This window comes from Magallana gigas, chromosome 2 (assembly GCF_963853765.1).
Source record: "Magallana gigas chromosome 2, xbMagGiga1.1, whole genome shotgun sequence".
In the NCBI taxonomy this organism is placed as follows: Eukaryota; Metazoa; Mollusca; class Bivalvia; order Ostreida; family Ostreidae; genus Magallana; species Magallana gigas.
The window spans coordinates 43,168,341-43,194,368 of record NC_088854.1 but is presented as its reverse complement, the minus strand read 5'-3'; the positions used below and the strand labels follow the sequence as shown (position 1 = coordinate 43,194,368).

The 26,028-nt window shown below is 37.4% G+C and overlaps 1 protein-coding gene across 9 annotated transcripts in view; it reads right to left on the bottom strand.

Annotated features, from left to right (window-relative positions):
• The window catches only part of LOC105337755 (protein Shroom3), a 56,168-nt gene that overhangs the window by 5,677 nt on the left and 24,463 nt on the right, over nucleotides 1-26,028 (bottom strand). For 6 of the 9 annotated variants that reach the window (XM_034445246.2, XM_034445251.2, XM_034445250.2 and 3 more), the window contains 4 exons: nucleotides 14,044-14,455; nucleotides 10,485-13,808; nucleotides 10,015-10,064; nucleotides 1,249-2,055 (listed from right to left, as the gene is read on the bottom strand). In XM_034445246.2, coding sequence (XP_034301137.2) covers nucleotides 1,249-2,055; nucleotides 10,015-10,064; nucleotides 10,485-13,808; nucleotides 14,044-14,455 — 4,593 coding nt within the window. Of the gene's footprint in view, nucleotides 1-1,248; nucleotides 2,056-10,014; nucleotides 10,065-10,484; nucleotides 13,809-14,043; nucleotides 14,456-19,075; nucleotides 19,135-25,059; nucleotides 25,265-26,028 lie in introns of those variants that run through there. The other 3 variants (XM_011442634.4, XM_034445252.2, XM_034445247.2) reach the window with 3 other exon arrangements.

Here is a 26,028-nt window from a genome sequence, read left to right as displayed (position 1 = left end):
TGTGTAACGGTGTAACAGTATTTAATCCCAACAATTAGTTTTATGAACATATAGGAGCACTCCGTCTCTCGATTATAAGGTAATTAGCCCCACCTCTCTGGTCCTTACATTAACCAGTTTGAATATTTTCAGTGATGTCGACTGGGTGAAGCCTCACATGGGATCATAATTACAAGTGTCTACATTACAGTGCCAAAGACTGTTCTGTTTTGTTCTACCCTCGTCTTTTCACTCCATGTAGCCACTACACCTGTCCTGTATCAGGGCCTTAAAAACCCCCCATTCATGCCAAAACACAAAACAAGAGCAGCTGTGTTGAATGCAGAAAGTCTGTCAAATTTATCGACTACTACTCCTGTGGTATAAACATTATTACAAGACCTCCATCCACCTTGCATGATATGTCCAGAGTAGCAATACAGATATAACAGGACAAGAATTAGATGTTTTTGACCTAGTAACCCTGTACTCACAGACAGCAAGCCAAAGCTCGCTTCTCCCTATCAGTCTATCTACTTTTGCCATCTAACTTTCACTCTGTTATTAAGGGGAAAGACTTGCTACATTTAGGCAAAGTAATCAATTCCCCACTCCTAACCAAGACACATGGGAAACATCTTATAAATGGCTCTACTTTTATAAACAGCTGCTGCTCTTGAGTAATTTGGAGTCAGAACTTGTAAGCTTTTGGGAACCAAAACTCGTAATGAAAGAAAGATTCCAAGTATAATCCCGGGCATTACAACGGATAAACATCATCAGAAGACAATTTCTTAAAACACAAAAACGTCCTACCAGGGAAGAGCAATAGACATATGGTCCTGCTCTCACTAATTCTCCAGAAAGCTTTTAATTTTTTATACAAAGATGCAGATAACAGGAGAGGGGGTATGCAACAATTCACTAGAATTTCTTTTATGTAAACATCATTAAAAACAAGGCATTGTGAACAAACAGACAATCTCTTGAACATAATCAATGTGATGTACAATTAATACAGCACTTCAATCATTAATATCCCACTTATGCACTCTGTCACACTAATTCACACAACATACAATGATGAATTTTGCTCTTCATATCAAACCATGCAATTCATGATAATTCTAAAAATTTGTTTAAAAGTATCATAATTGCACTACAGATTTGTAAGAGAATTATACTTGACCTTTCAACATATGAGTAATACCCATGCAGTGACTTGCAACTCCTTTAAAATGACTCTAAAAATAAAAATAAAAAGCTCACCTGTTTCTATCATCTTTGTGTTCCGGGGAGTTTTCCATCAGTTCAGGTGGGGGCGGAGGCAGATCTACATCAGCAGTCAGTTCTTTCTGAGGGGTGGGTGGGGGAGGGGGATCTGGGCTGCTGGGCGAGGGCCGACTATGCCAACCCTGAGTAACAGGTGGTATATCCACACGAGGCTTATCCGCTTTAGACTCTGGAGAATTGTACGACTTTGGATCCGGATAATGCTGGGGTCGGGACAGACTCTCTCCTTTGGGCGAGATCTGAGGACTGGATGGAGATGGCATGTATTTTGATGAAGGCAGTGGAGGAACACTGGGGGCACTGTTTGGTGATGGAGGTTGCTGACCGGCAGACAATCGACGAGAGGAGAAGAATTGTTCCGACGAAGAGGTGGAGCCATTAGGTGAAGTGGCCTCTAAGGCCTCCACATGCTGCTGTTTGTAAGACTGTGTAAACTGAATGGATGTTTTTGTGGTTTTGTAAGTCATTGGCTGGGGCATATGTTGCTGTTCTGAAAGACGTCTGGACTGTTTACGAAGCTGTTCCGCATAATTGTCGTCATCCCACCTTCCTCTCGACTCGCTGGAATGTCCGTCGTAACCAAGAGAAGGCCTCTCCTTGTTCAGTGGTTGTGAAATTAAAGGCCTGTGAGGTAGGGAGGAATCCGACTGGCTCGCAGAGAACCTCCTGTAATTCCTGGGAGGTAAGGCAGGTGGTTTATCCTCATCCCCACCCTGAGGCGGTGGGGGAGGGGGACGATACCCAACATTTTGGTATAAGGAATTCTTTGAAATTCCACCAGAACTGAAAGTAAGAAAGATAATTCAATAAGTATATTTCACATAAATCACATGAAATATTCATTTATCACAGAAAATTATTCCTTTTACCTATAAATGGTAAACATTTAAATACTGGATGCTGGTGGTTGCATGACATTCATTTAACAACTGTACACAAGAAATGGGAGGCTAAAACAAGGGATCGAACACTTAAGCACACTTAACAAAACATTTAAGACAGGGGAAAGCAGTACTTGGAAAGGGATAACATTTTTCATGGTTTTTTGCACAATAACAAGTTGTACACGTCAAGCAGGCATTTCCTGGGGCTGTCGATCCAGTCTTCCTTCGTCTGCTGACGACATACTCTCAGCTGACTGTCCAGCCATACCTGTGCGTATAGCACGTTCTACTAGCTCATCGACCGACCAGTTGTGTATCAATTTAATGTCCACACCAATATCATCAAAGATGACATGTTACTTCACACCATAGTACAGTAGTGGAAGGGGCCCCGGGGCCACAAATTGTTAGCTTGTCCATTGGGCTAGTGTCAGAGACTTTGTAAGAGGAACGGCTCTCTCTATGAAGATTGTGGGAGTCAAAATCACACCTCAGAAACCACAAATGAACAGGCTACTAACACACTAAACCACTGAAACTGAGAACGTCTGGGGCTGGGGGACAAAATACTGGTTCAAATAAGTGGCAATAATACTAGACAAAAATACACACTGGTGGTATTAAAATTCTGGAGGTTACAAAAAATAGCTACAAAAAACATTTGTATGAAGATTGGCTTACTTTTGATACTGTATCAAAGTCATCTCCTATCAATTAGGTTCTAGTAAATCACTGGTCACTTTTCCCGTGGAATTCAAGCAACATCACTATCTATGTATGAAGTTAAAATTGAATCTCTGAATGTCACAACATTGTGGGCAGTGAAAAAATCTCTTAATCGACAAATCTAAATACCATCAATCACCCGCACGGACTTTAATTGTTCCTCTATCTTTTTTTGGGTGTTAAGTACATACTTGACACACTGCCAATAAGTGACTAATTTTTTACTTGTGTACAGTCCCCAAATAAAGTCAATAAAAAAAGTCAGGGATTAAGGATTATAAAAAAATGTTCCTTGAACCATAAAACCTGTGAATATCTTGTGTGATATCATGACCCCTCATTACTATCAATAAACTATTGTTCCACTTCGGTCTTAAATATTTGATAAGTGATATCATCTCCATTGTCAGGCTGGGGTACAAGTGCTTGTTTATGGGTTGACACTCGAATGAAAAATGATAGGTCAAGCCTCTTCAAGAAGCCAATGTCTACGAAAATCCTGAGAAGTACGATTAATCCCCTAATAACGGGTCAAAATGAAAGACTGTGTACATTATTTTGACACTTAGTTGCACAAAACTCATTTAACAAATCGCATTCTTGAAGTTTTGAAATACCACATATACAAAGGATTCACTTGAACAATCTCCTAACATTCGCCATCAAATTGATTTACAGCATAAAACTTGGAATTAGATATGTGAGATGAATTTTTTATGTTAATTAGATTTTACTTTGTACCTCCCCACCATAACTAAAGCAGTTATTACCAATGGGAAGAAGGTTTCACTTTCCTCCTGAGAAGAATGTAATTGTCGACTTTTCATTATTTTCTTATTAGGCAATAATAATACTAGTACATGTATATATATGCCTTGTCCTTAAATAAGAAGAAAATTACAGAGACAAAACACGGAACTGTCTTCTTTTTTCTCCCACCCAAACAACATGTTTTCTTTGTTTATTACTTGGTACCTGGTTATTTTTTTCCTGCTGACATATGTTACTTTTTAAAGAGAATATTTTCTTATTATAGAATATTGTAAACATCAAGACTAACTGAAAATGATGAGAGATTCTAAAAATAGCCATTGCAACACCTGACTTCAATAAAAAAGAGAATATCCAAACACAAAGGAACTGAAACAGAATCATTGTTTACCTATCTTTTCCATAATATAGGACTGATGTCATTATGTCCAGAAGTGACTTCCCAAAAAAATTTCCTCATAAACTTCAAACTAGATCAGTCAGTCATTATACATGCAACAATATCCCAAACGGAAGCGTTTTGGTTTCTTTACATCGGATCGATCGGTACATAATTGATCTACTATCGACTGATGACTTGTGATGATTCAGTCATTGTTTTTGTGGTCTCTGATTTCTCTCCCCGTCTCACCGCACCAGAACTCCTCTCCGATGACCAACACCACTAACCACCTTGCAACTCAATATTGTCCACTTATCTACACAAACACTGACACCTTTCTCAGGTATAAGATATTAGCGACAGGTATCACAGGTATATTGATCCACCGCATTCCTGGCATACTTCTGGCGGCGACAGCTGCTGAGGGGAGCATCAGGTTTACGATGTCCCATTGTGAGTTCACGCACAAGTAAGCAGTCACATGTGGCAAATTCAACAAATACAAACTGAAGATTTCCTGAAGCTGTATTAGGATAAGCTGTTACCATTCTACACGATCATCACACAATTACCAATTCTGACCAAATAATCAAACATCCATCAACTGTGAATGCTATTCTAGATATGGCCTAGCTCTTGCCAACATATTCCACATCTACAATATTATCTTTTTCTTTTCCTCTCTGACTGTTCCAATATTTGTTGAATTTGTTTAGTTTGCTATTGTAAACACAGGGATCTGTGGTGTGTATTGGCTGACCCAGGGCAATGAAAACTGTTTTTCCCTCCTTCCTCTATTGATCTAATGATAAACATAAGGTTTCTGTACTATTGCCACCCTACTTTTAATTCTAAAAACTTCTTTCTGCAACACTGGAGATGAACCAAAGAGAAGATTAAATAACTGTCTTTATTGCCCCTGAGAAAACTCTATATATACTCAAAATATTTCCTTTAAAAATGCTAAAAAAAAAAATAAGTGCTTTACCGGTAAGCATTAATTACAGTCTTGGTTGAAAATGACAATACACAAAATTAACATACCTGGTATGTACAAAACTGTATGATCTACGCTCCTTGAATAATCCCATTTGCTATTACATATATCTCCCAGTGAATCAATCTTTTTGTTCTGTCACATCTTAAAACCTGTTGTCATCTGATTTTTTAAACTTTTTTTCCTGTATTTCAATATATTCCTGTTTTTTGTACACTACTGATTAGATCTCCAGCCAATATCTATTTGCGACAACGCTCCGCAAAATGTAACTCTGCCACCTGACCATCAAACGCTCACTAGCGCGAGTTGGGGACACGTACAGAAATACTTGCATGAGATTACTCAAGATCTACATATCTAGCTAACTGGACAGTGACATCGCAACAGGTCAACTGTAAAAGAAAAAAGCCCCCAGGAAAAAAAACGTTTGTGAGACTCTGTTCGTCAATATTGACAAGTTCATCAAAAGTTGTTGGACACCTGCCTCTATTGTTCCCTTTCTGTGTTTGATCAAGGAATCATTCCATATTATCAGCTCAAAGGTCTATATAGTATCACAGTTCCACCTCGGGTACGACACACAATTCATTCCTCTTTAGGCGCCTTTAGCAGACATGACTTTTAAACGGGGTTAAATTGGAGAAATATTGGCGCTGCTTGCATTCCACTAACACAAAGGACTCTGTTTGTTTGATATGAAATAAATTACGCAAAAATAAACATAGATAGCCTGGTGTCTTCACATCAAAAATTTAAATTTCTATTCCAAAAATCCATTTACGGATCAAGATTGCAGAATATCCACAAGCATTTCTGGCTTACATTCAAGTCCACAATACTACGGTACATGTATAATATATCGGGGACATCTTAAAGAGAAAGAGGAATGTCACTTCCCCCTGAATGCCGAGTCCAAGCACTGATCTCCCGTATATTGGTGATTGAATGGACTACAAAGTCAGAGAAATTACACAGATTAAATTAAGCCTGTAGAAACAGCAAGGTCAGGGGTTCTCTCGTTTGACCTTCCAATAACGTCCCGATCACAGAGCACTGGCAGGAGAACACTGGGTGATGTTCCACAGACCACCCTCCCGGCAAAGAGGCATGACTGCCTGCTTCTTGTTTTCCTAATAGAATAGAAGCAATAACTTCCTTTTAATTAAATTAGACCCAGTGACCATCCATTCAGAATGCACTGTTCTGGCATTTTTCGAATTCTTTGGCTATCTTTCCCACCATCTAGAGATAAGATGGTGCAAGCCCTTAGAAATGAATCTCCCTAGTGTCCTGAATGCCTTGTTATGGACAATGCATACAGGATTGCCAGTTATGACATCATAATCCATTAACTTTGTCCACTTACAATAACTCTGATCCAAGCCAAAGAGATTATCCCTGATCCCAGCAGTCAACTTATTCATAGAAGTTCTAAAAATTCCTGAGCATAACACCTCAGAACTCTATACAACTTCTTAAGAAATTATACAAGAAAGAGTGGTGAAAGAACAAGGGTGAAAAGTAACTATTACATTTCAGGCTTTTAAAAGTATATAATTCATTAACCTAATTGGTAACACGGAGTTCCCAAAGGGACTTTTGACAGATTTTAATGATACCATGTTGTACAATCGCGCAACACACACGGAAAAACATTTTTGAGAAGTAACATTGTTTAGATTTACATGTATATCTTATTGGCAGTGATTAAAACTTAACAGCTGAGTGTCATTCGTCAATTGTAAATAATTTGCCTAATAAATCTATCTGCTGGTATGTAGCAATGACATATGTTGTTGGTCCTCATTTCTGTCTCCCTCCTTCTCTTTTGTGTGTCATTGACTTTTAACGGATTTATTGGGGTTCAACAATCTTGTAGAGAAAAGGGACCCAGAGCAACACTCTGGCTAATAAAGCAAATGAAGCGATGTGATGACTTCATAACACACTGACCCTATTACTCCATTTAAGAGGTGGATAACCACAAAGAGAAGAGAAACAGATTTCATTTGCCAGTATTCATAGGAATGAAACGTAAAATGTACTTGAAATGATGATAATGCCCATCCATATTTTAAGGGATGTGCGCAAAGTTTCACTAAATTTCATTCAACCCTGCAGTTTAATACCGGATGAGATATGACATACATGACCAGAATAATATTTCCTCGGTTTAAAATAAGATGATATCTGGAAGACATAACTGTCAGAGTATAGTAAGGTAGGGATTGGTTAAAGTCTCATCACCTTTGTTTACATCATTCTGATGAGTTCTGATGAGAAAAAAAAACTCCACAATCTCAGAATGAACATTCACTCTTTGAGATTGGCCAGGGCTGTTCTCCCACCCGCCTGTGAGCTATCATTCAGTGTGGTTTTTGTGGTCAAGAGCTCAAGATCTGGAGATGAACATGACCTCAGATGAACAGCTCTCCAAACAAGTGAGTCAGCAGAATGTATACTTAAGAAATGGATCTGAGAGTCCATCTCCTTCAGCACAAATATTTACGTGGCCCCCCTTTAAAATCTGATCTTGTGTTTGCTTTATGTTATTGTAATTTTCATGGATGCACTGTACAAGGTCAAAATTCCTGACATTTACTGACACACAGAAGATAAGCATTTGATGCATGGCTCTGACCCTTAAAAAACTCTGTACAAAATCAGCACAAAAAGTTAATAGAAACGTGTCCCCATTTTTAAAAGGTTTTTCAATGGATTTTCTGAATCATAGACGGATTAGGTTTCCACATATCAAAATATCACACTATAGGATATCATTATTCACCCTGTGTATTCAAACAGATACAAAAATGTGAAAATGAGGTCATCAAAAACTCACCTGTGTACACAGGTAAACTTTCTGTACAACTTACCTCCAGACTCTAGGGCGAGGCACAACCGTGTCCAGATTCCCTGGGTCTCCCCCATACAGGTAGACGGGATACTCCATGGCACATTTTCCCCCCAGAAAACAACTCCAGATTAAAACAGAAGCTCACCCATCTCAACCTCTATACTTATCCCTCAAGAGAGATAAGGTCTGACAGTTGTGTATGTTATTACAAAGTTAATGACAAATACAAAGGTGTTCTGAATGGATTTTACTGCTGAACAGGAAAGAGTCCCTCATGCATGACCAATCAGTGGCCTCTGTTTGAGAAACCAGGCTCAGTACAGGGGCTACCCACAGACAGGCAGGTGGTCTTTTAATTTGTCCAATGTAATTAATGGCACCCAAAGTGGCTGGAAATTAAATTGTGCAAGCAGGTGATAATTGGTATAGGATTGATATAGGTAATGCCATATACCTCACGAATGCCTAATCCCTGTTTGCTCATTCATCTCTAATCATTTGGAGGCAGAAACCAGTCTGTCTATATATTTTGTTCAATATTGCTTTATTATCTATTTAATACACGAAAGTAACTATTTTCTTTATAAATATACCTTTAACTCCTTGATTCACAGATTTTATTGCAATATCAAATCACACATAAATTAAGTAAATATTTTTTCAAAAGTGCAGATAATTACATAGTTTAATATCCTAACATGTTACACTGATGAATTGAACTCTTTTATCAAATGCATGCAGTGTCCATTGCTGTCCTATTTAATCTAATTACCTGGTTACACTGCAGGTTCATTTCAGTGACACATTTATTAGTATTAAAAAATACAAGGAATTTACAAGAGAAGCCTATTAGGTACAAAAATCAAGCCAAACTCTTTTTGTACATTAATTTATCTCAAGTCAGAAAAAAATATATATGCTTGTTTGGTCCCCTTGCTTTCACCTCATCAGAGCCTCATGAAACTGTCCAGTAGACACTTCAGAATATTTAGCTATGACATACGATCCCTTGTGTTGTTGAAATGGGTCAGCTGCTACAGGTACGAGCATGGAAAACAAGAAATCACGATGTTCACAGATTTCTTAACCAGATAAACCTTGAGGAAAAACAGTACCATATTACGTGATAACCTGCAGATTCTTAAAAGTTTATTTTTATAAAAAGCCCAGAAATAACAGGTATGGCCAGGTAAGGCAGACACAGGGGGGTCAAGTGTTTAATAATCCCTATGTGTGAGAGTTATGTCATGGCTATGTGAAGCCCTTGAATTTGAACTGTGATGTTGACAAACACACAGGTCACAACAACTCGGTAAACAAACACGGGAGTGATGAAAGGCTGATCAATGTCAGGCCGACGTACTGCAAGACCATCCTGTCCCAGCACAGCTCAGCACAACACAGCACAAAACCTCGTTCAGGGAGACCCGCTCTTCCCTCAATCAATAAACAGTCCCCCTTCCACCAGTGCACACAAATTATGACATAACTACTTCCATTGAAAAATATTTAAACATGGTCAATATTTTTAAATCATTTCCTTAGGTAAGGCTTTTTGTCATGGATTGAAATGGTCTGTACTGTGGAACATTTGCTACACAATGATTTCAAAGCCTTGCTGGCAATCTCCCACTGCTGGTACGATTATTGAAACTATCAATTAACACATATTACAGATTGGTACACATTTTCTCCCTGTGTATTCCATTTTACATTGTGTATTATAGTAACTGAACATAATTAATTCAAGTTGCTATTTTTAGAAAAATCATGATTTTTCTGTATGCAAAAAAAAAATGCATCAAAGCTGACTTCATAAAAAAACCCACTTGCACAATCTAATTTGAACAAGATTTTAATCTGAAATCTTACTGAACCCACTTTATCAGTTTCTACTTTTACAAAAATTGCGACTTTATGTCTGCCCTGGGAACAAAAAATTACAGAGAGGAAGAAATTTCAGTGGTCGTCGTCCGTTATCAAGGATTATGGGGCCTGTGATTACCAGATGATTACGACCCGTGCCTCGCATTCTTCTCATTGTTACGCAGCGGTTATCAAAGGATCTGTCAACAACCACCAGCCAGCAAAAACTTACAACAACTCTGTAAGAGTTACTTACCTTTGATCGTCGTTTTCACCAGTATGATCTTTCACAGGAACTGACCTCAACTGCAAAATTTAAACAAGAATATTTAAATTAAGAGCTAAAATCTAGCCATAGTTGCATTAATTTCTCATTACACCATTTCATTAAAAGAAACTACAAGAATTTGGAATACGATTTATTTTCCTATCTCTCATGCATTACGGTTACTATAAATTAAGGATTAAGTATTTCTAAAAATACAAAACACAACCATGCACTTGTCACATAGAAAATTTATAGCGTTAACTATAAGATCATATTATCTAACACGCATGAAATAAAATATCTAATTACAAAGTGGTATGCAAGGTGAATAATATATCCATGGTTTGTGAATGAAAAATAAAAAGACAACACTGCACAATGTGCATGCCTTAAATATGAAATTAATAACTTTTTTTGCCTTAATTAAAGTTAATATAAACATCTAGAGGACAACCTACCTCATCTGTGTTGGGCTGAGAGACAATGCCTGTGGAGTCACTCTGGCTTCGTTGGTGTTGCTCCGAATCAGAGAATGAGGGCAGAGTAGTGATGGCATAGGGATCCACTAAACTGGAGTCAGACCCAATGGAGTGGGGCCTGCTACCACCCGTCTGCGAGCGAATTCGACTCCATTCCGTCTGCTGTCTCTCTGGTCGTCTCATTTCCATATAATCAGAGTCTCTTGAGGATATTGACCTTGATCTTCGAAGGCTCTCCTGTCGCTCTGCCCGGCTGCCATATTTTAGACGGAATGATTCAGATGGAGTCAACGATGTGGTGGTCTCAGCCGTGGACACTGTGGATTCTGTTTCTTCATCGGTTTTTTTTCCAGTTACCCTGTCCATGAATTTCTGGACTGCAGTTCGTTGGACATCTTTCAAGTTGGAATCTTTATTGAAATCATTTTGAATTTGTGAGGAGGAAATATCTGGGTTGTCAGGTGACGCTTTGTCAGGATCCGAGACATGTCGTACAGAGGAAGAGAAATTACTGCTGTCTTTAGGAACAGAATCAGACGTTGACCTTGGTCTGTGATCAAAACTAGAATCTGATGGATCATTGGAAGATAAATCCATCAGAGATTGGTTTGGCGACTTGAACTTATATCTGGGATCCTCACTAGATTTCACTGCTCTATTTTCATCCTCTTGTTTCCGAGCACTGGATCTTTCATTGAAACGATCCTTCATTGGTCTTATTTGTTCTGAAGAAGTCCTCTTCAAATTGGAAACAGTTAGGAAACCCTTTGAGGAATGATTTCCGTTACCCATGTTTCCTAATTGAATATTCTCATAGTTCATAGATTTATCAGCTTGAGACCTTTTGGATTTTCGTACCATATCCTCCCAACGCTGGTCCTGTGATCGGTTTTCTAGGGAGTCTTCTCGTATCAAAGCCATGTGCTTATTCTCTGCATGCATTTTCTGGTAGTGATCCATACGGAGGTACTCTGTGGAGTGAGACCGGGAGTGTACAACACTGGAAGAGGAGAGGGTGGAAGAAGACAGTGAATCACTGTCGTGTCTCTTGTGAATGTGTTCTTCGAACACACCATAAGCTTTCTTCATGGAGGCGCTTCTTCCCATCTGACGACCTGAGCTTAAGTCGTTCGGTCTACGAGGTCCCTCGGCACCTCCTGGTGTTAATGGAGAAGAAGGATCAGTGAACACAGAGTCTGTTGATTCATGTCTTGGTTTGGAGTAATTTTGAAATGGTAGAGAGGACTCAGAACTGTAGCGGGTACTTGTGGAAGAACGAGAATCTGAGTTGCTACTGTTTGGCATAGAGGGAGAAGAGTCATTGTTTTGAACACCTCGATTATACTCCTCAATATTAGATATGCTCTTTGAATGTTTGTCATGGCCTGTTAATAAACGATTTTGTTCTCTATTCAAATCAGATCTGCTTCCTGTCGTGAACAGGGGATACTTTGGAGAATACAAGGAAGGGTCGAGTCCGTGTCTCATTGGTTTGGATCGCAATTCTGACACCGAACTTCTTTCACTCTCAAATCCAGACACATCCTGCCTTGAGTCACTGATGCTGGATTTTGACTCCGCGTAGTCACGTCCGAAAGGCATGGAGTTTTCATGAGGGTGAATAACAACACTGCTGTAAGACTCTGCCTCCTTCATGCCAGGGTACTGTATGAACGATGGCATGTCAGATCCAGGACTGCGAATGCTGCTGTCCTGGCTGGAAGCAGAAGACAGGCGTTTTTCACTTCCACCGAGTTTGCCACCGTAGTATTCCTTTGTAAGTTTTCTAAGCATTGGAGCCATGTTTGATGAATATTCCTCTGGAAAGTTTTCTTTCTTCTTTGTTTCCCTGCTCTCTCCTAGATTTCCAGAATAGGCACCCCTTCGTTGACTGTCCGGTTGTTTGAAATGGTCACTATCAGAACTAGACAACCTTGCTTGAATAGATTTTTCCTGGAAGTACTTGTCACTAGAAGAAACTTCTGTGGAAGACTTATCCTCCGTTTGTGTTCCAGTGTTATAACACACCATCTGTTTCACCACGTAAGTCCTTGGTGGCTCAAATCGTAGGGAACTACTACTGACACTCTTTCCATCACTACCCAGGGGATTTGTACCAGTATCCACTAACCCACGTACCACTGGGGACTTTTCTGGACCTTCTCGTGTGAAACTGTCCCGTTTTTTATAGTCCTGGTGGGGACTGTCACTGAATGAGGATGAATCACGACTTTTATAATCACTATGATAACCACTACTTCCATGCCATGAATCATGGTGAGGTCCAACAATGGATGCAATTTTTTCTGAAAGAGTTTTCTCATCTGGAGCACGACTCTCTCTCTCAGGAGGTGAAGGAATGTTATACTTTTCATCTCCAATGCGATTTCCATCCTGATCCATCATTGGGTTCGGATAGCCTGGAGAAGAACTGAAGAAGTGTTCCATTTGACTTTCTGCACTCTTTTTTGATTCCAAATTAATTGTTCTTTTTTCGTGGTCACTCGGAGTTGGACGTTTCATGAAACGGGTTAATGAAGTTTGTTTCTTGAAGCCAGGATCACTAGCATTTCTTTTATAGTCATCCCCACCCTTTCTTTCACTATTGGGACTATTTCGTTCATTCACTGGCCCGAGTTGAGGGTGGAATGCCGGTTTTAGTTTTGGGGAGTTGATAGGTTCCCCAGGCTCTGTCTCCAGGTTTGGCTGTGTGACAGGCCAGGAAGGGTACTTTTCATGGGATTGCGGTTTACTCCCATACTGTAAACTAGACACATCCCTAACAGGGGGCGCTGGAGGCGAGCACGGGGGTCGAGGGTCATAAGGTTCACGGGGAGGTCGCTGTGTCAGTTTCTGAAGTTCCAGGTCTGTTGCATCTACCTCAATTTGAGAGGAGGACACTTCGTTAATGTTCTGATAATCATGTAAGTCTGACTTAAAAGGTTTGTTATTGCTTGGCAGTGACTGCCTCACATCCTTCATTTTATCATCCTGGTATCCCAATGAAAAATCGGCATTGTGACTCCACGCCATTTTCTTGAACCCTTTTGAAAATGAAAATGAGGCATTTGTTGGACTCCTGGGAGACAGAGGCTGAGGGTAGCTGTTGATGTCAGAGCTGGACTTATACAGGTCCAATCGGGGGGAAGGTGGCTTCTTCTGTTGTGGATTGGCCATGTGGAGACTAGGTGAGGACGTAGCTGGAGACAAATGTCCTAGGCGAGGATTGGCCCCGCTCGGCTCTACATGGCTACCATTGGGAGGGTCCACTCTGGCAGAGTTCTGTTGTTTCTGTGACAGATCCTAAGATTGTTAAGGGGAAAAAATATACACAAAACTTCATATTACTCTTTCTATTATCATTAAATTATTTATCGTAATTTGACTATAATTCACTTGATTACAAATCAGAAAAATCTTAATATTATTCCTTCTTTTAACATGAAAACATATATCATAACTTGACAAAGCAACATGACTTCATAATTCTATTTATACATGTCAATGACATGATATCATTGTAACATTTCAATCTCACCTGTATCGTGTTCCATCCCTTCATGGACATGGAGTTTCTGGAGGATTCCTCATTCTGGGTGCCTCGACTGGAAGCTCTGTGACCGGACCCTGTGGACGAGTTACTGTTTCCTGAGGAATGACGCTGTTTGTTTGGTAGGATTTCTGTGTTTCTAAATGATGCTGGTATAGAGGAGTGAGCTGGTAAACTGCGCCTCCCTGATGTTATTGAATGACTCTGGGTTGTTACTGGTGGGGTGGATCCAAAGGAGTGTCGGTTCTTGTTTGATGGGGGATCTCTTGGAGACGAGGGGTGAGAAGAAGACAAAGAAATGGAACTGGAGGATAGATGATTTCGGAATGTCACAGATGGATCTTGATTTGTTGTTGAACCAGCTGCGTGGGATGAAGAATGTCCAGTTTTGCTTCTTCCACTGAAAAATAAACAAAAAAGTTTTAACTCCAATCACAAAAATATGTATAGATCTTCTAAATCACATCCAAGTTGGTTTGCTACAAAAATCAATGAACCATATTATATAGAGACCCAAGACACAGGTACGCAATGTCTGTGTCTGAATCCTACCTATCACCCTATAATTCCTCTGTATAACCATTACCCTGCCCCCTCTAACACTAAATAAAGGCAATATATCCTACCTGATAGCAAACAATGCGTCTCAACACTAAAATCTACCTGAAAGAATTACGCAACACGAGGAATAATGAACCACTCAGACCGTGTGGAATGAAAGATAGTAATTAATTATCTAGCACATCAGCTCACAGTACACAACACACAGAGACAAAATCTTTAACATGCTGTATCATGTATTCGTTCATTCATTTTATTAAATGTAAATTTCAAATGCCTTGTATTATCATGATTATAAACCTTTAAAATATTTCAGTTTAAAAAAATTTCAAAAGCTCCTATTAAATCTTTTGGACAAACCTTGTTTTAAATTCCTCAAGAATTTGAAAATTCTGCATGCATTGAATGAGGATTACTGTTTGAGAGGTAAAATGCGTTAAAAACCACCATTTTCATAATCTCTGAATATTCAGTTCTAATAGATACACGAAAAAAAATTCCAATCTCTTAATAGTGTGGTCACCAGAATATTTTCAGAGACCAATAAGCCCGAGGGAAATTCTACAGAGAAGTCACCTTCACAAAATCAGTGCCTTAGTTTAAAAAAAAAACACGAAGACAAGATCTTATTGATATCTTGACAGTTAGCCTTCAAATCCTCTAAAACTACCGTATGAAATGCTAAGTTCTGCAATGCAAAGAATTCTAACTGGTTCAACTTAATGAAACACCAACTGTTTAGTCTAAAAACAAAATTCCCTAAACATTCATTGATATGACCATATTTGCCACTTGTGAGGAACAAATAAAGCTTAATGAACTTGTAATTGCACAATCGATCAGTATTTGTCTGGCAGAGGTATATATATCAGTCCCTGTTCATACCAAATTACACAGACAGTGAGGAAAAACCACCAATTACTGGAGCATTGATATCAATGACAGAAAATGAGTAGCTCAAACAAAACCATCAACTTTTTACTTTAACAGCTTGTCCTGGCCACTATTCAATCTTGATAATTAATAACAAATGATAATTAACCACTGCCTTGTTGATATTTTTTGGATACAAAGCTTATTTCTTGACAAACCAATCTTGTCAGTGTCATTTTGAGGACAACGCTGTATACATACAGAATGTAACTAGTTATTGTGTTAGTATTAACACAATTTCTCCAAAATATGTTTGCCATTGGATACATTTTATGAATTTCTCATCCTTTCTGAATTCTCTTCCTTTATGACAATCATCAAATTCTCATTTTTAAAGTAAAGAATATACTTACAGATTTAAAGTTATTTCACCAAAAGCACGTGCAAATTAACACGTATAAACAATTCACAAGGGTCCTAAAAAATCTCCCTTTACAGAAATTTCAGTAATGATCCTCTTATCAGCTTCCTAATTCCAAATCTATACAAATATTTCACAGTTTGTTTTGACCTGGGAAAGATATGCATCAACTGTCTGAAAACACAGAAATTTGTTTTGATGTGGAGTTTTTTTGCCTCCAAAAACAATGTTCATCAATATCCCCAGGATATGTGTAGTGGTGATATAATCTGGTGCAGTGCAAGGGAAAACTTAATAAATGGTTGACCACTGGGACAATTTGACACTGATAGACCATCGTTAACAAGAGAAGGTATACAGCAAGGGGGCCCCCTGTAAGCTTTACTTTCTATACACTTGGTGTTTGACAGCCTCATTATTAGGTAAACTCTTTATTTCTTACATCACACCTACATATATGACATAAAAGGAAGAAGGAAAACAACACTACTTCACATAACTTATAGACACAATGTCTACAAAAGTGAAAATGACATCTATTTTAAAGAAAGAAAATAGAAAAGAAAAAATGTATAGGGAAGTTACTGTAAAAGGAAAATAAAATTATATATCAATATCAATGCACTAAAAGGTGAATATTATCACTCAGTATAAAAAAATTAATTCTAAGAAACACTCTCACCGAAAGTTCCATTTCTCAATCGGAATAATATTGCAATCATTCTACTTAATCGCACTTTGAAAAACTTTTTTTTAACATGATGTTGGCTTCAACAAACATACATTTTCTTTGCTCCTTGTAACAAATGTAATTTATTACTGAAAGGCACTTAACATTTAAATCTTTCCTCTATAAAATCATCTACACAGTGGCGCAAATATTTAGGCTGTTACACAATCTTTGGAAGATACCAGGTAAATATTGAATTAAAGGTTTCATAACACGATTTGCGTTACTCTAAAATCTGACAGTACACAATCGCATGAAGCTGATATAGGGCCTTAGTATCACAGACTGGACCGGGTCTGTTTGTCTGCCTGTCACTGCCGTTATGTCATTAGATAACGGACACTGTGCATTTGTTTTACAAATAACAGATAAAGTATTATAAATGAGGATGCCCCCACCCCCAACCCTCCTCAAATCTTGGCGCATCATCAAACCTTGTGAACCAAGGACACATATATAATGAACGTATGGTCAAAATCCAACAAAATCAAAGAGGCAATAAGTCTAATAGTCATTAAAATCATTAAAATTATCAGCAAATTAATAAAAAACATGCTGCACATGCAGCCTTGAAAAACACCACTTTAGATACCAAAAAGAAACTAGAAATAAATAAATTGTTGACGCTGTGTGGAAAAACAAGAAAACAAAATTGTACATTTACTTACAAAATGTTACATGCAGTGATTCCTTTCAATTTCAAAACACAAATGACATTCTAAGCCAACACAAACAGTGGATGGATCGACCCACTGCACTTGTTCACCAAATAATACCTTGTATACTCAGAAATAATATTTTAATTGGTACTTTCCAAAAGATGGACACTCCTAGATAGGTCACTGCGTCCACACAGTAATTTCGGTTCAAGTAGTGGGCGAAAAACTTGACTTTTAGCAACTGGGAAAAGTCCTAAACAATGGCTAGTGACTTTCTGGCTGTGCTCTGCCAAGAGCCCTTTCTTCACTGTACAGGCTAATGAAATCCTCTTACCTGCGTATGTAAGCAGGGAAAAGGATTACAAAATTTCCTATGTTTTAATCTCTTCACTCGACAGGGAGAGGACACTGTTCTAGACAAGATTTAATCCTCCAGTTTGGAAAGAGAAAAAGAAAAACAAGAGGGTGTTGTCTCACGAGGCAAGAATAAAATCGGTGCCCCAGTGGCAGGCAAAAGGGGACAGTATCTATACCATGAATGCTTGGGACATTATTAGGCTGTAATCATGAAAACAAATAATGCTGACACCCAAATACAGGCCAGGGGGACCTAATGTGTTAGGACCGTTAAATTGGTCGGGGGTTGACCTTTCCTGTACAATTATAACCACCCTCTCTCCGAGGCTACTTGAATAGTATACCTGTAGTCAGGCCCGACTCGGCCTGTGAAGAAGTGGTGTTTTTATGGAAAGATTTTTTATGATGCCCATTCAGAGCACCCATACAAATGGCCAATTACCAGCTATATGTCAATCATAAAATTCCCACTGGTCACTGGCGCTTTGGTCTACATCACATATGATAGACTGGACATTTTCGCCATGCCCCCTTTTTTCATCTCGGGGGAAAGCAAGGTGCATGCATGTTTACCTGTCAGGAACATTCAGGTAATGATAGGGTGTACAGTGGGCTATGCACTCTCAGACCTTAATTAAATAACAGTAAAATAATAACATGGACCGGGTCATCTGAAATGTATTACCTATCATTAATTACCCCTGGACAATATCTGCTCAGATAAACCTGTATTGGGTTGGAGGGCAATGAGCTTTTAATGATGGCCTAACCTCACGCTGACACAAAATCACGCACTGTTTAATGCTTAGATTGTGCTTGATACTAAAAAACAATAAACAATTCATGCCAAAGGTTTAAAATTGAAAGCAAGTGACAATAAAAACATCTATAGCCATTGTAGTGGAAAAAGACCAGAGATGAATACATGTATGTTGTAACCATCATTCCATTGGACATACGTACATCTCAATGATTTTTTTTTCTGTGCATAATTTTCATTAGCATATTTATTGAGTTATACCCTATTACATCCATCTTCAATACGTGAAATATAATCAAATTTGTAGCAACTGTGCTGAATTCTCCTGTGTCAACCACAGAACTGGGTCGTATTACTTCCACCAAACAAAATCAGTCTAGCCCTGGGACCAGACAAAGTGACATCAGACAAATGAGGGGTGAAATGACTTCTTTTTAATCTGTATCCATTCCTTAGCTTCATTAGTCTCTCGCTTTGACACATTTTTTCCGAATCGCTCTGTAGGGGAATCACCAAAACTAATATACTTCCCACTGAGCTCTTTTGAAATTGCCTTGAAGTCATGTCTCTTCCCTTGAAAATAAATTCTGTCTGTGTTTTCTCTATTATGGAAAATATGATATGAATGAAAGTGATTTGTGAGTCAACTGTGATCTCACCTGAATCTAGATGGTGGCCTTGTTTGCAATGCTGCAGTATTCATAATGTCTTCAGAGTCAACAGAAGTACTTATTCCAATCAATAGCATGTGCACACCAAACAGAATAAAATATATCATCAATTATGCACATTGGTAAGTAGTCAACTACCAACAAATTCTAAGCTGTGTATTTTTCGATCAATTTCAACTCTGTAATCAAGCCAAAAAATGGTTGCCCTTTTCCTGCATGAAGACCACCCGCAATAATCCAATTATGATCCATGAAAAACACTCTTCAACACCTTCTGCTAGGTAAAGAGAAAGTTGTTCCATAAAAATTTAAATCGTGAAGTAACACATAAACACTGCATACCACACCTCCCCGCTTATGTCCTATCGGGGATTTGGAAAGGTGTGCAAATTTTCTATTTGTCCAAGCCATGAACATTTTGAACCCAACAGAGAAAAAGTCCCCAATAACAAGAGGATGTCAAAGCACAACATAGCCAGGGCTCACAAAGAAAGCTTTGATGAAGAAGCATTGTAGGGCACAGCGAGAACAATTAGCATCAAAGAATTGATTTAATCCTTACATACACTGACTCTTCCAACTGGAAAAACAGACACAGCCTACAAACTGTGCAAGGGACCTATTGTCACATATTAATATTTCATCATCTGTTTTATATACCTATCCATTTAGCGAAGAGTAATGTGTACCAATATTAACCATGGAGATCAATCAAATCTTTTAATTTGACAAGAGGAATGCGGGCCTTTTAGGACCACAAAAGAGTTTAAATATTTGATAGGGTGCACACAATGTTGTCTCAACTGTCTTCACTCAATATATCAATGCACCAGTAATTACATCATATTTCCCATTTACAGTCAAGAAACACCCAGCCATTATACTCTGTTAGCAAATGACAAACTTGAAATTTTCAAGGTATTTGATTAACTAGCAGCAAAGAATTTGACTAGAATTAGTATTAAAAAAAAACAACCACAACTTCTGTCCAAGAAGATTAAAACTGTGAGGTAAAAAGAAAGACAGTAGCCATAACGGTATATTCACACCTCAGCTGTAGTTATGTGTCCATAAACAGTTTACATAAAGCAAGTTGAAACCAACCACTAAATATTACCTGTTTTTTAACTTTGATTCATTCAAGAGAAATTGAAAAGTAGATGTGTAATACATGTATTCCAGAACAAAATCACATTCTTATACCTATCATTGCCTGACAAATATCAGTTTCAATACAAAAAGAAGATAATATTACCTTTCTTCTATGCATGACTTACACACATATAATGTTCCTTGTTGTGGTCAGTGAAATAATTAGAAATCACCACTGTCAGTGATATAAAGGGCCAGAATTTAAATGTCTGTGATATAAGAAACTGTTTAAATGGGGTTACCCCTTTTCTGCAAAGCTTCTTATTTACATCTCGCCACACTGGGGATTTTTACCTTTATATACTGAATTCCTTCCAAGTAACACTGCTTTATTCCAAATACTGGGTAAGTGGTAAATGGCTAGAATTAAGGACTAGCACAAACAAATCCTGAAAGGATCACCCTAGAGTAAACAAAGAAACCACCAACTTTGATTAAAATGTGTTGACCATTTCTCTTCTAAGAAAGCATTTGACAGTAGTAGACCAATGTTTAAAACTGCTGAACTGGGATATCTCAAAGACAAATACTTGTATCCAATGTCCTTACTTATTTTTATTCTCCTTGAGATTGTAATTACTTTCTTAATGTTAATATGCATGTACACATATATTGATAAGTTTTCAAATCTCACACACGTACACATACATATTCATTGCCTTGGCAGTTAAGAGAGCTAGGTAAAATATTTCTCATCAATGCCCATGCAATAAACTATATTTTTTTAAATACAGGACAGGATATGATAGAAAATATATTTTTGCATTAGCTCAAACATTCATTAAAATATTACAATCCATTTCTAAACAAATAAGAACATGGATTGTTGTTTTACCAATCATTTAGCGAGACTGGGGCATATGCCTTATAAATAACAGTGTATAAAAATCCAAACACCAGTTATTTCTTTTTAATCAATAAATTCAGAAAAAATATTTGCATTTCAAATCAGCAATTTCAGATATAATATACGCATTGGTGGTCCCCAGCCATATAAATTAAACATCTGGTGTATTTATTTCAGTAGAGGATGTAACACAAAAATTTGATTTTCTTTAATACTGTAATAGTTTCAATTTCAACAGTCAAATTTATGTTCAATCGATAACATTTCAAACTCCCCCGAGTTCAATGTTGAAATAAATGTTTAAAAATGTATAACTCAGCCTATTCTGAACGGATATATGGATCAAATATTTCTACTAAGAAAAATTCATATCGATCGGGAAGCTCACTAACATTTGCGGGGTAGGTGTGTATGCGATGGTTTCTTACCTGTGCGAGCACACCTGGCCTCGTAATTAATTTTTACATGGAATGATTCAGAAGGGAAAAAAACTTTCACCATCACGACACTCTAGGATAATCCACAATACAGCGGCACATTCATCTGTGGACAGACATTTATGTTATACGACTCTAAGACAAGGAGAGAAAACAATATCACACCTGAACGCAGGAGGAAGTCTTGATAAGCAATGAATTGTAGAGATTAGACGGTCGGACTTCTGATATCCGAAATTAAACCAGGACAACGGACCCGCGGGATTTTATCGCCGGTATCAGCGATAATAAACACGCAAACTCAAAACAGATTGTATTTTAAATGAGGGGAAAATGTTTAGAAATACTATGTTGTGTAGCAATAAAAAAAATAAACATTGCACTGAAGCAAAATGTAGTCTTTAACTGGAGTGCTCATTTACAAATATTTAAATTGCCATTTCCAAAGTAAAAAACTAAAAATAGCTTAGAGAAAACTTCATTAAAACAATAAAATGAGTAGGAAATATACTTTGAAATTAAAAAATGAGTCAAATCAATTGATACAAACTTTCTTTGTTTTAAAAATTATTTAGTCATGCAATGGTCATTTATTTTAAGTGTCAATTAAAGCCTTTAAAATTGTATGTTTACATTTTTTTTTACCAAGGTCATGTTGTTCGCTGCACTTCAGGTTAATTTGACACCTGCAGATTAGGCACAGACAAAAGGTGTATCATGGCTGAATAGCAGCGGACAATATTTCACTTCAGTACCCTGACATGCAATCTAGATACCTCTGGGAAACCGTAACCTAACATTTCCTATGTGATTTTTTATGCCGGCCCCTAGCTTTCTTCTTTTTACTCTGTACAGCATTAGTTTACATTTTTTATTTTGAAAACAAAAAATCCCAGCATTATCATGTGTATCATCTTTGACTGCAAATATAGCCATAAATATTGCAGGTACCGCTAGGATTAGTTTATGTAATATTGTAAATAATGCTTGGCCCTAGAAAAATTTCTTGTTAGATCACTAACCCATAATTATGATGGTCATTTTGATTGTACTTAATTTCAAGTCTCATTCTTGGGAGGTATAAATTGTTAATTCATACATTAATTCTTGCAGAAAATAGTTTATTACTTTTCATTCAGTGATAATTTATTTTTATCAATTAATTAACCCCTTCACGGTAACTGCTTTACTGCTCTTTTGCAGGGCAAAATGACATGGTTTTGTGAAATATGACATAACGTCAACTGTTTCATTTACGTCATTTAATTATCTACCTACTAAAATTTCAGCAAAGTATATCATTTTGCCCTGCAAGAGAGCAGTATCGCAATTATCGTGAAGGGGTCTATATTTTGACTAAAAGTTAAGTCACTGCCCTTCCAAATTTATCAGATGTTCATCATATCTTTCAGAGAAATGTATTAATTAGAACACCTTATAACACCTGCATAGTTATTTACTTCTGACATCTAAAGATAATTTACTAAGATAAGAATTTTTCTCAAGATATACAATTTAAAATTTTTTTTTTTTAAATGTCCTAAAACACCTTGTGCATGTATATAATAAATAATTATGTTATTTCATATGAATAATATTTATAAAAATCCTGCAGAAATTGATGAATTATGAACTTTTAAATTCTCTCTGCTAGCTAGCTTTTCTAGGTATATATAGTATGATCTATCGACATTAGCTGCAGACTTGTAGCATCTACCGAAAAATTCGGGTATCAAACAAGTACCGAAAATGAAATTAATTGTCAGCATCTTATACTCTAGCTAACTCTCCCCCTCTCCCATGTAATTGTTTTAATAGGTCCATACAGTTCTAAGGTTCCAAATCTTTACTAGCACAATTACCATTACATATTGCATGTCTGTAAAATACGTACATGACCACTTATTTGTTTGGCAAAGATTCAAACTGCCCACAAATCTCTCTAAAGAATCTGTACCAAACGAACCCGGTATTATAATTAATTTGTAATTGCAAGTATAAGAGACTATCAATATTTGAGATTTATTGATCCAGAGGAATAGCGTAACAAAAACATGATAAGCCTTGATATTTTAGTGGAGCCCGATCTTGTTATCCTGTTCTCCGTGAAGCACGACAAGTTCTTACCGTCTAGTAAAACACCATGTCTTAATTAATTACCTAAACGAGGTAAGGTGGAAATGACTAATGTCCTGGTCTCAGGTAAAATGTTACCTTAAAAACAAACCTGCATTTCGTCGCCACTATATACAAAAAGGTTGGAATTCCTTAACCAGTTGATTTATTGTCAGTTTGACATTTTAAAAGAAATTTCGCTCAATATAAATATCCTTTCGATGATGTGAAGTCATTGACTATAAAGCCATGCATGATTATTAATAGACAAATGATTTTCTTTGTGGCAGAAACTTAAACCGACTACACAAGGAATTTCCTGCATGCCCCTGTCACTCGGAGTAACGTCATGTTTCTGACAAAATACATATAAAATGACAAGAATGTTTGCTCTCTTAGCAAATCAACAAACACGCAGTTTGTAGGGACATCAGACCACCTTAGTTTATCCCTCAACAGTTTTTAAATCCAAAAACAAAAATAAAAAATTCCAAACTTCACCCGATTAAGGACTTGCCTAAGGACCAATTCTCCCCGAGTGCCTCGTTAGGATCAACTTGGCAAAGAGGGCTGAAACCCCCAGACAGGACAAGATGTCCGGAAATCTGTCCAGGCCAGAGAGCCTTTTTTGTTTGACTTCTTCCCAAACACGGTCATTAAGCTTGAACACTGGCATTCTTATTCCAACGCACTAGTTGTGATACCCCATTATCAACATTTAACCCCATTAAGCGGGGAAAAAAACATGCACAGCAATGACGAGGCACAAATCCTAGCCCTCAATAAAAGATCACGGTACTGATAAAGTTATCATGAAAAAAAGGTTAGCTTAAAAAATATAAAGAGATACTTGTAGTCACACAATGTGATTTGAAGTAAAAAAGGGATCTATTACTCTTTGAGATGAAGAATTGTTCCAATATCATATCCTTCAGGTACAAACTTGGAAATTTCTAAGACAAGCAAGGATATTCTTTAGCCAATCCCTGAATCAATTCAATCACTCTGTTAATAAAAGCTGGTACCTAATTATTTCTATAATTAAGATTATTTCACTTTGAATTTACGGTACTTACAGCTTTGTTATTGATAAAACAACAATACAAAATATACCCCTAATGACTTGATTCCCTCTATCTTTCCCATTACTTGAGATGCCACTTGGAAGTCATTTGAGGTGACTGGTACCTAGCAATTTCTCGAGTACCACTACTGCTTCTATCCCTTGTCAGCTGATCAGCCTGCCCTGAAGGGTCACAATCTATACGGCAAGCACCAACCTGAGGTGTTTGCATGTCTAGCCCTTAAACACATGCTCCGGGTTTCAATAAACACCAAATGTTTGTAGTCTATTTTAAGAATTAACATATATAACTTCTCATTGTTATGGTACACAGTACTAGAAAGTTTTCTATTCTTACCTGTGTCTCAAGGTAATGTTATCCTAAACTTGTGAGTTACAAGACACTTCGATCAGATATATATCCAAAAGGAAATCTCACTTAGTCTCACTATAGAGAAAAACAATCTTGGGTTTCTTTGTTTCTGTATTCTCTAGAAACAAAGTTATTTCCGGCAGTCAGAGTTAACTGCGAAATGTACCTTTAATCTATGACAAACGAATCATCACTGATGTATATTAGCTACCTATGTGTACGCTATGTTATTAGGAAATAAAACGCCAGGAAAAGAAGGCGGGGCTTGACTGAATTTGATGACAAGGCATGCTGTCGATTTGATTCGGCACAGACAGGTGTGATTTCTTTGCTATTTTCACCTGTGGGTACAAGTCAGGAGTGGAGACTACAGTCAAGTATTTTTATTTAAAGGCAGGCAGTGTTTGGTGAAGTGAATCTCATGTGTTAAACCTGCCTCCGAGATAACCAGGTGTTGGCAAAGTCCCTTAATCCAGAATCAGCATTAGAGATGAATTTAGGATTCAATTAAAAAATGTAGATATAAGAGATGTTTTGACAAGAGCAGACTTAATACTTCATCCATTTTTAGTATCTATTTTACCCAAGTATTGCATGGCTTTGTGCATTTGATCCAGACTGCATTTTGTAAGCCGATGATGATGAAAAAACTTGATTAGCAATCCATCAGTGTATACTGAAACCAAACATTATGAGCTTTAAAGCCTTTGATGGAGCAGTGACTAAATGTTGGGAGAGCAAAAAATCCAGTGTCCTTTCAAAAATAAAATCTAAAAAGAGATCTACTAAAATACAGCTGTTAGCAGAACCATATATTAATTTGATATTTTAAAAAACTGAACATCAAACTTAATAGCATGTCATATCAGTAATCTTGCATTTGACCTTGACTGTATCAGGTGTTGGATTAATTTAATCCGCCTACATAGCACACCTCTGAACTGATGGATGAAG